This window comes from Triticum dicoccoides, chromosome 5B (genome assembly GCF_002162155.2).
Source record: "Triticum dicoccoides isolate Atlit2015 ecotype Zavitan chromosome 5B, WEW_v2.0, whole genome shotgun sequence".
Lineage (NCBI taxonomy): Eukaryota > Viridiplantae > Streptophyta > Magnoliopsida > Poales > Poaceae > Triticum > Triticum dicoccoides.
In genome coordinates this window covers 14,432,062-14,448,825 of record NC_041389.1, presented here as the reverse complement: position 1 = coordinate 14,448,825, position 16,764 = coordinate 14,432,062, and the positions used below count along the sequence as shown (strand labels likewise).

Sequence of the window (16,764 nt, the reverse complement as noted above, 5' to 3'; positions counted from 1 at the left end):
GTTGGATGATTAGGAATGATGAGGGGTGGTGATTACAGATTAGAGGTTAAAATAATTCAGAAATTTGAAAATAAAAAAAAATTCAAAAAAATTTCACCAACCGGGACTAAAGGTGGAGCTCCATGTGGCCGCGACCTTTAGTCCCGATTCCAGTTTGAACCGAGACTAAAGTGGGGAGGCATTAGTAACGACCCTTTAGTCCCGATTCAAAAACCGGGACTAAATGGGCCTTACCAACCGGGACTGATGCCCCCTTTTCTACTAGTGCTTACAAATGAAAAACTACACCTGACCTCAAAGCAAACAAAAAGTAAAGAGACAAAAGTTTGCCGGATTAGATATCAATATACTCCCTCCGTTCGGAAATACTTGTCGGACAAATGGATGTATCTAGATGTATTTTAGTTGTAGATACATCTATTTTTATCCATTTCTTCGACAAGTATTTTGGGTCGGAGGGAGTACAAAAGAACTTGTCCGACAACCTGCAGAAAACTACAATATCTGAAACCCAAATATAACAATGCAGCGGTAGACAACTAAAACAAATAATATGATATATGCATAATTCAACAAAGAATCTTTGTTAAAAAAATCTTAAACGAAAGCAAATCGCCTTCCTGGATTATTTATATTGGGGAACGCAGAACTGAAGTTGCTAGTGTAAATAATAGATAATTGTACAAATTGTATAGAGAACAAAACTAAAACTAATGAAGAAGTATAGGTAATGAAAATTTATTTCAAAGTATTAAGTCACATGGGGGATCAAATTTAAAAGCACATTTAGTTCCCAGATATTGGACGAAGTAAATAAAAAGCAGAAAATGTTGGATATTCCAAACTCCTATACATGCGTGTTGATGTAGTTTGCCGAGTCCAAGTTGTAGCCATTGTTAGGCTTACCCTTGTCCATCATGTCCTCTCCGCCATGCCCATGCATATCTTCTCGGCGGTAGCTTTGAACACCACCACTTGAGAGCCAACCCGGTGATCCGCGACTTCCTCTGGCACGGGCGGAAAGATGCGGCAGCTGGATGCTCCCCCTTAAACAGGCGTAAGGTGTGTATGCCTCTGCACCTGTTTGTGTTTGGGCTGAGCACCCCGGCTTCTTCTGCTCATTGTAGATCCATCCTCGCCCTCCGGTGTACGAGCTATGTATCTACCACCTTGTAACTCTTGTTCTCCTACCTATCAATGAAATGATACACAGCTAGCGTATTCGCGAAAAAAAGGACAGAGGTCACCCAAGTGAGAACAATGACCAACACGAGGAAATCAATTTAAGTAGTTCCAAAGGCAGAAAATAGTAGAGAAGGAAAAACAATTTTGCAAGCATCAAAGCAGTCCAGGCCTCTGCCACACCGATCAAGAAGCGAGAAAAACACTACATTGAACTATAGTTTTTGTTAGACCTCATGTCCAGAATAGTGTGACAGTTTATTGAAGTTCAAAATTCTCATTGATCATAGTGTGAAATGAGCATCTATGAATAAAGAGCGTGCAGTAAGAAATGTGTGCACTGTACCGCCATATTTCTTGACTGACTCTACCAACCTCGCATACTTTCTCCTGCTAGCGATGTCCGTGTTCCTACAAAGGGAAGCAAAACGTTCAACTATTACCACTCCAGTTCTAGTATGAACAGAAATACTAACCGGAGAAATCTTGATGATGAAAAAAATAAACTGCTGCAACAAAAGAAGCTTATAATCAATCGAGTTGTGGACTTGTTTAAATGAAGAAGGATCACCAAAGGAAATAGCAGATCAAGAAAGAAAACCAAAAAACACATTAGAAAGTAAACATGGGGCAAAATGAATAAAGTAAAACCAAGACAGAGGCCACCCAAGGCAGAACATCAAACGGTGCGAGAAAGGAACATCAAAGAAACACTAAAGAGAGAAAACAGCGAGAGGAAAAAATTCCATGCAAATATAAAAAGAAGCCATGCCCATGGCCTCCAAAAGACTGATCAAGAAGCGGAAAAACCAGTACACCGATCAACCTCGCCCAGCAATGCATTTTTCAGATTTAGAACATATCTAGGAACTATTTTTTGAGAAACCGAACATACTTAGGAACTACCCCATTGGGCTACCATTGGTGAAGTATCTCGATTCTTTCTATAACATAGTACGGTAAAAGGAAAGGCACAGACACAGATTACACCCACAACACCGAAATTATATCAACCATGACCCATAGAATAAAGGTAATGTTAGATGTGTATAGTTCATTGTGTACATCCCCGTTGTATAAGGGGCTTTTCTGCACTTTCACTTTCACACACATGTATATGTAATGGTCTTTGGCCCTCAGGAAATACTAGTTGCCATTCCTAACATGGTATCAGATGCTTAGGTTCCTCTCCAGCTCCCGCACACTCGCAGCTCCGTGCCTCGCTCCACCGTCGCCGGCCTCCCTCTACCTCGTCACTGGCGCCGGCCACCTCCTTCATCGCTCCCGTCTCGCCCCGGTCTGCGCTGCCCCGAGCTCGGCCGCGGCCTGTCGTCGCTGTCCCGCGCCGCCCCGAGTGCGGTCGCGGTCTGCCCTCGCCGCTTCGCTCTGCCCTGCACCTTCCCGTGCTCGGCCGCGGCCGGCAGCCACCTCTCCGCGCCTCCCCGCGCCCGGCAGCCTCCTCCCCGCGCCTTCCCGTGCCCAGCCGCCACCTCCCTACGCCTTCCCGCGCCCGGCCCCAACCTCCCCGCGCCAGGCTGCCCCTGGCCGCCTACTGCAGCCGGTGCTGCCCAGGTCCGGCCCCTCCCACGCTTGCCCTTCCCCCCGCTTCCTCCATCGGGGCTGGATCGGGCCAGCGCGAGCCTGATCCCGATCTGGATCGGGGTCCCCTGTAGCAGTTGACCAAAAAAAGAGAGCTCCTCCTGTCTTCTTCGGGCTATGTCGCCGTTCCTCGATGCTCGGTGATCTTCGATGGCACCAACTATGCCGAGTTTGCGGGGTTCATGCGTATCCATATGCGTGGTCTCCTTCTGTGGGGTGTTCTCTCTGGCAAGGTCCCCTGTCCGCCTTGCCCTGTTGCTCCTGTGCCTCCTACCCCGCCAGCACCGCCGGTTCTTGCTGCTGATGCTTCTCAGGCCGATCGCAATGCCGCCAAGGCTCTCGATGATACTGCAGTTGATGCCTATGATCAACAAATGTCAGCTTATTCGGATGCCCTTTCTGCCTATCGTGATGATCTGTCTGCTTACACTCAGTGGTGCAATGATGATGCTCGTGCTGCTGCTGTTCTTACTGCGAGTGTCCTTCCTCGGTTTGCCTCGGAGTTCATGGGATTTGGCACAGTTACAGTGATGTGGTCTTATCTCTATCAGTGCTATCAGCCCTCTGGTGATGCTCTCTACCTATATGTGGTGCGTCAGGAGCATACACTCCAACAAGGTGATTCCTCTATTGATGAGTTCTATTCACAGTGCTCTGCCATCTGGCGTCAGCTTGACTCTCTTCGGACCATCGTTTGTGGAACTTGACGTTGCTGTCAGACTACACGGTCCGATTTGGAGTTTCAGCGGGTTCACGAGTTCTTATCTCGTCTTCGCTCTGAGTTCGAGCCTCGCCGTGCTCACCTGCTTGCTCGTGGTCGTGTTCCTATCTCGGAGGTACTTGCTGAGCTTCGTGCTGAAGAGAATCGTCTTCGCTCTACCGGGTTACTTGTGGTTCCATCGGTGTTGGCCGCCCGAGCTCCTATGCCACCTGCTCGCCTCACAGCTCCACCGCTCCTGCCAACTCCCTCAGGGGGGGTGGGTCGTCCTTCTGCCGAAAGGGGCCGGTCGCGCCGTGACACCTTCTGTGGCTACTGCTCACGGCCAGGTCACCCAGAGTCTGATTGCCGTGAGAAGAAGCGAGACCAGAGGCGCTCCTCTTCCAGTGGGACTCCTGGATCCTCCTCGACCCCGTCACTCACTGACCAGGACATTATGAGGTTCAAGCGTCTCTTAGCTTCCTCGGGCTCTTCGTCGACCGGTTCCGCTGCTGCTATGACTGCAGCCACTGCTCCACCACCACAGGCATCTACACAGTCAGGTACATCTTCATGGGTTCTAGATTCTGGAGCCTCTTTTCATATGTCTTCTGATTCTTCCGTGTTGTCTTCTCTCCGACCGCTTGATTCGCCTGTTAATGCTCTTACCGCTGATGGCACACCTCTTCCTGTTGCTAGCGGTGGTCTTCTTTCCACTCCATCTTTTTCTATTCCCAGTGTTTCACATGTTCCTCGCCTCATCATGAACCTTTGTTTCGCTGCCCAACTTACTGATTCTGGTTGTCAAGTCATTCTTGATACCGACTCTTGCTCCATTCAGGATCATCGCACCAAGGCTTTGGTTGGTGCTGGCCCTCGGCGCCGTGAGTCAGAGGGCCTTTGGGAGGTTGACTGGCTTTGTGTTCCTTCCGCTGCCACCACTTCAGCCAGCTCCCATGCTCTTGCTGCCTCGTCTGCGTCCTTCCAGCAGTGGCATCATCGCCTTGGTCACATATGTGGCTCTCGCTTGTCTTCTTTAGTCCGTCAAGGCCTCTTAGGTTCAGTATCTGGAGATGTTTCTTTACATTGTAATGGCTGCAGACTTGGCAAACAGACCCAGTTACCTTATCCTACCAGTGAGTCGGTATCTCAGCGTCCTTTTGACTTTCATTCTGATGTATGGGGTCCTGCTCCCTTTGATTCGAAAGGTGGTCACCGCTACTATATCTTGTTTATTGATGATTTCTCTCGCTACACTTGGCTCTACTTCATGAAATCTCGTAGCGAGGTTCTCTCTATATACAAACGTTTTGCTGCCATGGTTCACACCCAGTTTTCCACGCCCATTCGCACTTTTCGTGTTGACTCCGCTGGTGAGTTTATCTCCCAGCTGTTGTGTGGTTTTCTTGCGGAACAGGGTACTCTTGCTCAGTTCTCATGTCTGGGTGCACATGCTCAGAATGGCGTTGCCAAACGTAAGCATCGTCATCTACTTGAGACGGCTCGTGCTCTGATGATTGCAGCTTCTCTCCCACCCCACTTTTGGGTTGAGGCTGTTTCTGCATCCACCTATCTCATCAACATACAACCATCGACTGCTCTGCAGGGTGGTATTCCTATGGAGTGTCTCACTGGTCGCTCTCCTGACTACTCCGCTCTTCGTATGTTTGGATGTGTGTGCTATGTCCTTCTTGCCCCGCGAGAACGCACCAAACTGACTGCTCAGTCGGTTGAGTGCGTTTTTCTTGGCTACAGTGATGAGCATAAGGGCTATCGCTGCTGGGATCCTGTTGGCCGTCGTTTGCGCATCTCGCGTGATGTGACCTTTGACGAGTCTCGCTCTTACTACCCACGTCCTTCTACCTCAAGCTTCTCTGTGGATGATCTTTCCTTTCTTCTTCTCCCTGATACACCCTGCTATGTGCCTCCTCATGTCTTTCCTCCTACGCCTGCACCTCTTCTTCCTTCTCCTTCACCACCGATACCATCTTCCCCATCCTCCTCCTCCAACTCTCCACCATCATCTCCAGTCCGTCGCCCTCTCTCACCATTTCCTCTTCGCTATACTCGTCGCCCTCGTTCTGAGGATGTTTCCCCTTATGCGCCCTCCACCTCTGGTGCACCTCCTTTCACGCATCCCCCGGTTCATAACCTCCGTGCTCGGCCTCGCCCCCCGCCTGATCGCTACTCTCCTGGTCGGTACGGTCTCTCTGTTATTGCTGAGCCCACTTCCTATCGCACTGCCATGACTCGGCCTGAATGGCAGCTTGCGATGGCCGAGGAGCTTGCTGCCCTTGAGCACTCTGGCACATGGGATCTGGTTCCCCTCCCTTCCGGTGTCCGTCCCATCACCTGCAAGTGGGTCTACAAGCTTAAGACTCGCTCCGATGGTTCTCTTGAGCGCTACAAAGCTCGTCTTGTGGCCCGTGGATTTCAACAGGAGCAGGGGCGCGATTATGATGAGACTTTCACTCCTGTGGCCCACATGACCACTGTCTGCACTCTTCTTGTTGTGGCTTCTTTTCGTCAGTGGTCTATCTCTCAACTCGATGTTCAGAACGCCTTTCTCAATGGCGAGTTGCGTGAGGAGGTTTATATGCAGCCACCACAGGGGTACTATGCTCTTGATGGTATGTTCTATAGACTTCACCGCTCTCTATATGGTCTCAAACAGGCCCCTCGCGCCTGGTTTGAAAGCTTCGCATCTGTGGTGACCGCCGCTGGTTTCTTGCCCAGTGACCATGATCCCGCGCTGTTTGTTCACACGTCTCCTCGTGGTCGGACTCTTCTCCTTCTCTATGTTGATGACATGATCATCACTGGTGACGACACTGACTACATCGCCTTTGTTAAGGCTCGCCTTCGCGACCAGTTTCTTATGACTGATCTTGGTCCACTTCGCTACTTTCTTGGTATTGAGATCTCCTCGACCTCTGATGGCTTCTACATCTCTCAAGAAAAATATATTCAGGATCTTCTTGCTCGCGCTGCTCTCGGTGATGAGCGTACGGTTGTGACTCCTATGGAGCTCAACGTTCAGCTTCATGCCACCGATGGTGACCCTCTTCCTAATCCCACTCGCTATCGTCACCTTGTTGGCAGTCTTGTTTATCTTGCTGTTACGCGTCCTGACGTCTCCTATCCTGTCCACATCCTGAGTCAGTTTGTTTCAGCCCCCACCTCTGTCCACTATAGTCATCTCCTCCGTGTTCTACGACATCTTCGTGGCACGATCTCTTAGCGCCTTTTCTTTCCCCGCTCCAACTCTCTTGAGCTCCAGGCCTACTCTGATGCTACCTAGGCTAGTGATCCCTCGGATCGCCGCTCGCTGTCTGCTTATTGTGTCTTTCTTGGTGGCTCTCTTATTGCCTGGAAGACAAAGAAGCAGACTGCAGTTTCTCGCTCGAGTACAGAGGCTGAGTTGCGAGCCATGGCTATGTTGACGGCTGAGATGATCTGGTTACGGTGGTTACTTGAGGACTTTGGTGTGTCTGCTACTACCTCAACTCCTCTCTTGTCCGATAGTACTGGTGCTATCAGTATTGCGCGTGACCCGGTGAAGCATGAGCCCACCAAGCACATCGGTGTGGATGCCCACTTTGTGCGTGCTGCTGTGCAGGATCAAACTCTCGCTCTTCACTATGTGCCCTCTGAGTTACAGTTGGCTGACTTCTTCACAAAGGCACAGACTCGAGCGCAACATGGGTTTTTCCTCTTCAAACTCAGTGTTGTTGATCCACCATGAGTTTGAGGGGGGGTGTTAGATGTGTATAGTTCATTGTGTACATCCCCATTGTATAAGGGGCTTTTCTGCACTTTCACTTTCACACACATGTATATGTAATGGCCTTTGGCCCTCAGGAAATACTAGTTGCCCATTCCTAACAAGTAAAACCTTGTCAACTCTGAATAAAAACTACACCCATTGGGCTTATAATCAAGTAAGGTAACATATATCTTTTCTTAGATAATACCTCAAACAAAACATTATATGTACATCTCACACTACAGGGGAAAAAACATACTATACACGAACTACATATGACCAGATTAGAAAGTCCACCATGTCGCAAAAACATTTGGGACCCATTTAAATATGGATTTGGGTTCATACCTACACAAAGCACAGTAATTATTGTGAAGCTAGAAAAAAATGCTCCTACCATAAAAAATATACATCGACAACAGCATCATCCAATTAGAGCTCGAAAACATGAACAAAGAAGGCACCTATAGTTGTTCATGGAGCTGTGTCTGAACCTCTATTTGCATATGTATAGCTTCTGCCAAGTTCCTAAGAAAAGGAGAAGGGAACAAATGTAAATTTGTAAGGTCATGGTATTACTATATGCATGCACTGTAGTGTAATAATTTAGAGATATTACTTGTTTTTGAACGGATCACTTGCACTGCAAACCCCAGTCTCCAACACGAGGAGTTGGAGGAAACATTTGTTTCCAACTTGATCACAATAGTTTAAGCGCAGCCAACCTTCACTGAATCTGTCTGTTCCCATCTCCCTGAATTTGTCTGTTCCCATCTCACTCTCAGAAGATATGTCCAAATACCAAACAACAGTAATAGTAACTGAGTTTCCATCTTCCAAGTAGCCAAGATAAGACTACTCCAAACTGACCTTTGCCAATGGAATTCTCGAAGCTATTTGTGATGTGGTCTTTCGTTCTTTGTAACTGAACTGATAGTTATCGAATTGCATAGAGACAGCATCTCCATTCTCTTCTTTTGAGTTATTTCCATTCAGCGGTCTGACAGAAGGATCTGCATAGGTACTACAGTATTAGCAACCAAGAACACGATACACTATATTTTTCGTGAACAATAATTAGACAAGTACTTGGTTTCCAGTCAATAGAGGTCACCATTTTCAATTTTTCTCCTGCAAAAGCACAGTGTAATAATTACCACCACAGCCACCAGTACAGAAACTACAAAGGAAGCCCCATCCGAAGCTAATATAGATGAGCTCCAGATGGTGGCGTCGAGGGTGTCAGGTTTGGCTTTAGGTGTGAGCATCTTCACCTTGTGCACGATCAGCCTATACTTATAATAATCCAAAGATTAGGCTGGTAGCAGCCGCCGCCGAGCTTGTGCCGCCACAATAACTAAATCTACTTTATCAATTGAATGCACTTCATCGATTGGAAAGTGGAAAAATAATCAGCCTGCATTGGACATGCAAAAATTCTCTTCATATATCTCAACTTGTGGCACCATAAGAAGAAATGTCATAAGTAAACTGAAGGGTGAGTTCGTGTGTTGATGAGTCCGTAATGAGACAATTCGGCTCAAATGGCAAATAGCCAAATACAGATCAAGAAAATTGAGCATGCAAAGTTTTATAGCTCAATAGCATATAAAATGCCCCCATACTCTAGCATGCTTGAAAGCGAATTGAACTTTTCAACATGAACAGGCAGGATAACAATGCAATGGTTGTGATTCTTCAGGAGGCCTTCCTTTGGTAGGCCTAGTTTTTTCTAAAGAACAAATGTGATTCTACCACACAATATTCATTAAGTGACGAGTAACAGATAGAGTGACTAAGATCTGATTCTCTGAAGGGATACCTTCCCACAGATGCCTGAACATGGCGAGAAGTTTTTCCTTTGCAACGTGATATGGAGCTGGTATTACCTATGGAATAAGCCAAATAAACAGTGTGATTCTCCACATCTCTCTAAGATTGAGCATGAGAGAAATAATAGCAAGAATAGACAGTGAAAGAAACGGTCTGAGATTTAGCATGAGAGAAATAATAGTAAAATGACAGTAAAAAGAAGTACAATCAAACATCAAAATGCAGGAACAAATGTGACTCTGTGTGTGTGTGTGTGTGTGTGTGTGTGTGTGTGTGTGTGTGTGTGTGAAAGAGAGAGAGAGAGAATTCACCTTATTCTTCACCAAACTCTTCCCGAAGACTATTGCTCTTCTCTTCTTTCTCAAATCTGCAAACATATCTAGAAAAACCTAAACATTATTGCTCTTCTCTTCTTTCTCAAATCTGCACACATGTGTATAGAAAAACCACAAATTGAGAAATCAAAATAAGACTATCAAGACCAGAAGAATCGAGGAGTAAAAACTGAGGGAGGAAGACTTCCATTTGTTTTCCTTCTTTTCCATAATCATGTATGATACCACAGGCATATTCCTTGTCAAACTAACAAGAAAATTCACTGAAATCTACAAAGGGATAATTTCTTCACTCCCATAATCATGGGATCTAAAAGTTAAAACCATGTGAAATTAGTATAAGCCTGCTATAACACTAATCGGCATAAGGGTTGTCACTGTCCAACCTGAGTAAAAAAACCATTTGCTTTCAAGACCATCATCCCAGTGCCAATAGTCCTCAGGTAAAAAATGCTCGTATCCAGTATTCAATTTACCTAGTTGATGCAAATGTAAAAGCTCTATAATACCTCATAATGCACGAAGATTTTCAGTATGATTGTCATAGACTGAGTTGAGTAGTTCACTCCTGGCCCTTCAGGTGCAACATTTTTATCTCTCTAAGCTTCAGTTTGGAAGGATCGGTACAAACAAAAACTGATACCCATGTAGCTACAAAGGCAATATTGTAATTCTCATTTGACACACATTGTAAGCGAACCTTGCTGCATACTTCAGATCGAGTTCAGAGAACTATAAGATTTGCGTTGGCATGGACTCTCTCAAGATGCACAGTCAGAACAATTTTGTCAAAACTTTGTGCTAAAAATAAAAGAAGAGGACCTGTGCCGTCCTCCTCAATCTGCAGGCCATGACCATGCTCACGACCTGTGCCATCCTCCTCAATCTGGGGCTGCTTCCCTCCCTGCAACAATAAGGCATCTTCCTCACTCACCGTCGAGGTGGTCATGGCCATCACCATCTCCCCACCAACGAAAATGAGAATGAGAAAGAGAGAGAGAGAGTTAGCAGTCGCCCCGATCTGAAGGAAAACAAGAGAGAGAAAGGATGGACGGATGGCGGCATGGGAGCAGGACGGAGCCGGCCATCTATGCGGTCCGTGCTCCTCCTGCTGAGGACGATGCTGATGGTGCCGTGGACTATCACTGTGGCTTGAGCTCCTCTAGGTCGTCGCTGCACGTATGGGGATGGAGGACGGGAAGAAGGCAGAGCTGCTCCGCCCCGCCCTGATCTGAGAGAGCCAGGGAGGACGGACGGCGGTGCGAGGAGCTGCGCCGGCCGCCACGCATGGAGAAGATGAGGGGAATCGGAGGAGGCGGCGCAGAGGAACGGGAGGAGAGAGACAGAGGAGGTGGAGGCAGATATTTTTTAGGCCTCGCCCCATCTCTCGCACATACGCTCACGCCTTAGCCACGCTAAAAAGCAGCTGATTCACTGGACCCGTAGCTAAAGAGGTCCACCCGGCAGCGGCTTTCAAAGAAGACGTGAATGTGTAAAAGAACGGGCGGATGACCATGCGCCAGCAGCGAAAACGGAGCTACAGAGAAAGAATCAAACGGCCCAACAAGCGTCACGCGCGCGGATGCCTCCGAATGGCGGGTTGCGCAGCATGGTTTATAGGTTCAATATGTATCGGACATTCACCTTCATTGCAGCTTCATTACTTTTAGGCTTGAGAGACACCGGAAATATTACACTAACTAGTACAATGCCCGTGCGTTGCCACGTGCCTTTTATTTTTTTTTTCTGATTGCATACATAAGCATAATGCACTTCCAATTTCACATGTATAGAAAAAATTTACAGTAACAATCAAAAAATGTACTTGGTGCAATGTATTTTCATTATTCCACTTCACTTGCATCTCCTAAAATATCAGGAATATTGTCTTCAGCTTCCTTCGCACAGTACTTGAGCATAGTAAAAAAATCTTCATTGACTTGTAACCATCCTGCATGAGTACTTCATACAGTTAGCATGAAGATTTCACATGAAAAATGTAAGAACATGCAAACATAGAGTACTCCACTTGTAAATTGGATGAACCAATTTTTTACCATTCCATGAGAGCATATTAAAATTAAAAACAAAATAACTCAACACATAATGTAATAAATAAAAATTTATTATCTCGATTATAATGATGATAAATAATTGTATGTATCTTGAATTTAAACATAGAATAGACAAATATGAATAGCCTCCCACAAAAAGGAAAAGCCACTCCTCGCCTCTCACCACACAAGCACATCACACATCCCTTATCCCCACCGCGTTGCCACGGGCATTTTAAAAAAAATCAAAAATCTTACTGGCTCATCATGCTGTTCTATTGAAAAAAAATCTGAGTGTTATGGATATATGATAGTCCTCATTGCAATTAATGTCACTAAATTTCTCAATCCATCAATCATGAGCAAGTGCAAAAGTTAATGAATCTAAGTTAAGTGAAATAAGGCTGGTCATAGTGGAGAGTAACTTAGAGTAGTAACATGCATACGTTACTACTCTATGTTACTACCCTTATAGTGGGAAGTGTCATATGTGTAGTAACATACACATGTTCATTTATTGTCTTGTAGACTCATTTTACATTGGAAAGCGCTATGTGATGGTAACGTATTAGGTTACTCTATTTGCCTCTCTCCTCATTAATTCCTTGCCACATCAACACTTTTGCTTATGTGGCATCTATGTTACTACCTATGTTACTCCCACTATGACCAGCCTAAGGAAGGATTAAATGAATGAACAAATGAATCATGCACATGCCTTAATCACTTCTTCTCCGCCCGAAAATGGAACCCAATACATTCTGATGCAACATTGCATTGCTCCACGGGAATCGATCAGCCTTCTCACTTGCATTGAGGAGCCCCATTTGGCCATTTCTTTCGCCGCCGGCCTCAACATCACCCTTAATATCTGTCCGCCAGGTCTGTCATGAAGCCATGCCCACCATGTTTCACTGCATCTTCATTACTCCTCACATAACATAAGTAAGTACCATTGTTGAAGCATGCATACCAATCGTTAGATCGAGCACATCCAAACATTTGCGATCCACTACTTTTTCACCCTCCCCTCTCTCCACGAGACATCTCCCATACCGCATCAACAACACTCCCCTCATCACACGTCCAGCATGGGTCGCCGCCCCTCACGGGAATCAACTGAATATTATAAGGGAAAAACTAAAAGCCTGGAAACATAAACCAATGCATCCATCCACAAAATAAGCTCTACTTGATGACAACCAATGATGAAAAGCTGAATTATTTTGATCATATCCAGTCTAATAGGAGATTACATGGGTTGCAAAATCCACAGATAATCGCACAAGGCATTCTAAATTTTTAAATACCACAATTATCACAATAATGAAAATAAAGCTAGGGATATTGAAAAGTGTAAGGCAGTAGCGCTCTATCTCTCCGGTATTGTTCAATGGATAGGGATGCTCCTAGGCATTATTGTTATCTTGAAAGAGAATCTGGCTTGAATGAATTCTTTGGTCATAGAAAGCGTCGGAGCTCCTTGAACCTACATATTGCACCCTTTGTGTTAGTCAAGATCGAAAAATAGCTAGGCATTGGTAATCAGGAATGTACCTTTTAATCAGGTTCTTTGCTCCGTTGATGTCTGGGTTGAAGTATTATCTGAGACTGATTAGTCGTAAAAGAATTTGCATCTGCAGATAACGTAAAATACAATAGCAGGAAGCCAGAAGCAAAATAGTTAAGTACATACAATCAGAGCGATGTTGCCTCCAGAAATCCCTAGCGAGAGACACTGGTCTTCTACCCCACATTACATATGTCAAAAGATAGTACGCGTAATTTTAACTCATTTAGTTATCTAGCTGACCAGATCAATTGTAAGCATTACGTGGTTCTTATTTCAGTGAAAAGGAATTTCGTTGAATAGTGAACTTAATTGGTATAAAAGAACCATAACATGGGTTGTGCTTAAACCACAAAAGATTTTTATAGGAGATCAGAATAAAATACGTGTAATAACTCACTAAGAATCTTCTATGTTCTTACTATTTAGGGATACCAACTCTTTGAGTAACAGAGTAATAATAGGACATTCGTAGCTCAATTCACGTGAGCTAGATTGACACACTATTGCTGCAGCCAGAGGTGATATCCAATGCAATGGGTGGGGTGAAATTCTTGACAACAGCCTGCAATCAGGTAATGAAGGACCATTTGATGACTATAAACTTGACAGTAAAGACATCTTCAACCTTTGGAAAATTAGATACAGATCAAAAAAACCTATGGCCTCATCCCGGACATTAATATTAAAACCATCATTTTAGATTTCTGAAGTTGCAACATATTTCATGGAAGTTGCTATATGAAGATAAACCTTACAATCAGATTTTTTTTTTCTCGTACCATATCAATTGGGCATCATGCAATATAACAGAAGATCGGATAAGTCTATCATGTGTATTTACGAAAAAGAGCAAATATTGCAGTAAATTTTTGTGATGTAATAATATAAAAGAGGTTCTGGAACATACATCTTTGTTTCTTCTAAGCCTCGGTAGAAGCATGGTTGCTTGCATTTGAGATGCAAGGAAGAAGAAAACGACATTCCGAAAGGGCACCACATGCCTCACCTGATTGATAAACTCAGAAGTACCTCAACTAACAATTGAAAAAGGTGTCGCTAAATAGAATCTCGCATATAAAGCTATAAGCATAAATAACAAGCTCTGCAAAATCAAAAGAAATAAAAAATCTGTGAAGCACATTATACTTTTACATTAGATCCTATAGATATTGCAAAGACAAGAGAAATGGTCAGCATGGCAATATTGTCCGATGGTCAAATAATCCCAAAATGATACATTGAGAAATCTATATTGGACTTCCAATTTATAGAAGAATGCGAAAGAAAACTTAGTTAGACTTTTACACAATGCTCATTTAACTTGTGACGGAAAAAATTATGCCATCATAACTCTATTCTAATATATACAACTCCAATGCTGCAGGCAACGTTGCTATGGGCTACGATGTATATAAATTGCCCGTATGTTGCATCTAGGGCTTACATATTCGTATGTTGCTATGGCCGCCGCCATCTCGCCTGAGAAGGGCACAAACTGTAAAAAAATCTCGAAGACACATCTAAAAACGGAGCCCTCCAACCGGCAAGGGCCTAGATCCACCGCGCCCCCCATACCACTGAAAACAAAGCTGTAGCTAGGAACATGTTACATACGATAACCTCCCCTCCGCAAATATTTTGGACTGTTGACCATTATCAAATACGCAACAAATTCCGTTAGAATTCCACGGGGAAGCTATTAGGGCCTACAACTTTGTTATGTTCTACTTGGAAGACCATATCTTTCATCAAATATCCAGAGAATATCATCTGTTTGGTTCTCGTCAAGGGTGAGATTCCCTTCTTCTGGTGCCCCGGGCAGACAATTTGTAGTATTTCATGATATAACTTTTGAACTCTACCCGACCTTCTAATTGCCCCTCGTAGTGTTGGAGACTAAAAATACACTTCTTTCTATGTTGACTATTGACAATCAATTGGAAGTCTAGTGTATTCCTATTTGCGTTCAAGATGAAGCTGGTTTTGGATCTTTGGTAATATATCCTCTTCTAGAAAAAGATGAGCAATATTCTCATTGGATTGGTTTTTCAATTCAATCTCTTGTTGCGACAAGATGCGGGTCTATGCAATTTTGTCGAGGTCGTCTATAATGGTGGAGAGCGGTTTCTTTTCTTTTTTGTACATCCCATTGGTGTGTTTTGCCCATCCAAAGATGTATTACCTTGTGGCCTTTATTTTGAAGTTCATTTCTAAATAGGTATACAGTGAACGACAGGCCTCTCCCATACATTGCTGATTATGTCAGCAAAGCCCTCTCGATACAACCATCCCAACTCAAACTTGATAGAGTGGGAAGCAGATGGTCTCGTAGAGTTAGATTCAAGAATGATGAACGCATGATTTGATAGTGCCTCAATGCCGGCACATAATGGTTATTAGCTTAAGTGAATTGCGCCTAGACATTCTAGCTTTTTGAATATTCAAACTGTCAATCACATCATTGAATAGGAAAGACCGGTCAATGTCAAAGTCATAATTATTTTTCTCTCTTGGTACCTATGGATAATAAAGTCCCATCCAATATACATTGGGCGTGGGTCATCCTTAGCGAGGTTCACCAATTCTCGAAAGAAAGCAGATTTATGCTCATCTTGGACAGCCCCCCAGACTGCTACTAGGCTTGATGAAAAATTATTAGCTCTATTTTGGAAGTGGAATTTGATGTGAAATTCACCAGACTAAAGAAGTAGCATGTCTATGGTTGTGGTCTATATCACATGCAGGATTCATCCAAACCATTCACGCAATGGTAGACTATGTCATGTGTAGTACAAATCACATGATAAGTGATCTAGGATAAGTTATTGGAAGTCACACTTACGAGGATCCAAAATCGCCATGATATCCAACCCATGTTATCGCACACAATTATTGATGTGTTTAAGTTTAGCCAAGTCATAAAGACCTCTGCTATTTTAAAACATGCCTCTCATGTGACAACTCAGGCCCTGGTGGTTCCCTTTGCCTTCTTGGGTGTTTTTTTTCCTATTTTAGGTATGTGATTTTGATTTTTATGAATACACTGTGAAATCACAAAACATGTACTCAGGTCTTGCATCATCCAATCCAACCTTGGTAATCATACCAAGAAAGTGGGAGAGAATTGGATCTTCATATGTGGCATCCTCTTCCTTCTCCTTTGTTTTGGGATTAGGCAGGGTACTCTGAACATTTGGAAGAAACTTTTAAGCAGTCGATATCCAAATGTTTGAGCACCCCATCCGGCACATTCACTTTGTTATTCTTTCCTAAATAGAAACCGACGTTCTTTAAGCTAGAAAAAATACAGAGGTTGATGCTTTGGGGGTCAGGGGGCTCGATAATTTTTCTGCGGATCTTATTCCTCCCATACCTGAGGCGAAAGAGGAGGATGATACTTCTGAGATGGTTATGGTTAGACTTTCTGAGACTGGTTGTGAGGACCGGTTGTAGAGTCAAAATGTCTCTAAACGCAAGTGGAAACGGAAGGTGTACCCGGTGTCCGCAGTGCGTAGGAGTGATAGGATTCGTACGGCTAAAAAATTCCATGATGAGCTATGAAAGGAATCTTATGGAATAGCAGAGGTCTAAGGGACTTGGCTAAAAGAAGGTTTCTTGCTGAGGCGTCTGTCGAGCATCGATTATATTTTATCGCTCTATCGGAGACTGGCAGAGATAATTTTGCGCCACAATTTCTAAATACTTTGTCGGGAGGTATTGATTTT

General features: G+C 44.4%; 1 protein-coding gene across 11 annotated transcripts; it reads right to left on the bottom strand.

The window, feature by feature from the left end:
• Positions 1 to 734: 734 nt before the first annotated feature.
• LOC119307078 lies at positions 735 to 10,829 on the bottom strand. Of its 11 annotated transcripts, XR_005149136.1 has the most exons (9): positions 9,389 to 10,827; positions 9,067 to 9,133; positions 8,519 to 8,661; positions 8,334 to 8,375; positions 8,115 to 8,257; positions 7,864 to 8,008; positions 7,709 to 7,772; positions 1,529 to 1,593; positions 740 to 1,191 (listed from the first exon to the last, which is right to left on the bottom strand). XR_005149136.1 is itself a non-coding variant. In XM_037583167.1 (7 exons), the coding sequence occupies exons 1-5, from the start codon at positions 10,371 to 10,373 to the stop codon at positions 7,955 to 7,957; spliced, it is 471 nt and encodes a 156-aa protein (XP_037439064.1). In that variant the 5' UTR covers positions 10,374 to 10,822; the 3' UTR covers positions 735 to 1,593; positions 7,709 to 7,772; positions 7,864 to 7,954. The 11 variants fall into 11 exon arrangements, 4 of the variants coding, with proteins under 4 accessions (XP_037439064.1, XP_037439063.1, XP_037439065.1 ...); XR_005149134.1 differs by lacking the exons at positions 740 to 1,191; positions 1,529 to 1,593 and having other exon boundaries at positions 7,385 to 7,772; positions 9,389 to 10,123; positions 10,235 to 10,829; XR_005149135.1 differs by lacking the exons at positions 740 to 1,191; positions 1,529 to 1,593 and having other exon boundaries at positions 7,385 to 7,772; positions 9,389 to 9,500; positions 9,922 to 10,825.
• Between the last annotated feature and the right edge of the window lie 5,935 nt (positions 10,830 to 16,764).

Bases quoted from the DNA above. Each gene is read 5' to 3' on its own strand.
- LOC119307078 (XM_037583167.1), bottom strand. From the start codon at position 10,373: ATGGTGATGGCCATGACCACCTCGACGGTGAGTGAGGAAGATGCCTTA. The intron at 9,134-9,388 runs GTGAATTCTCTC...CTTATTCCATAG, and splicing joins AGAGTTTGGTGAAGAATAAG to GTAATACCAGCTCCATATCA. The intron at 8,009-8,114 runs GTCAGTTTGGAG...AGATGGGAACAG, and splicing joins CGAGAATTCCATTGGCAAAG to ACAAATTCAGGGAGATGGGA.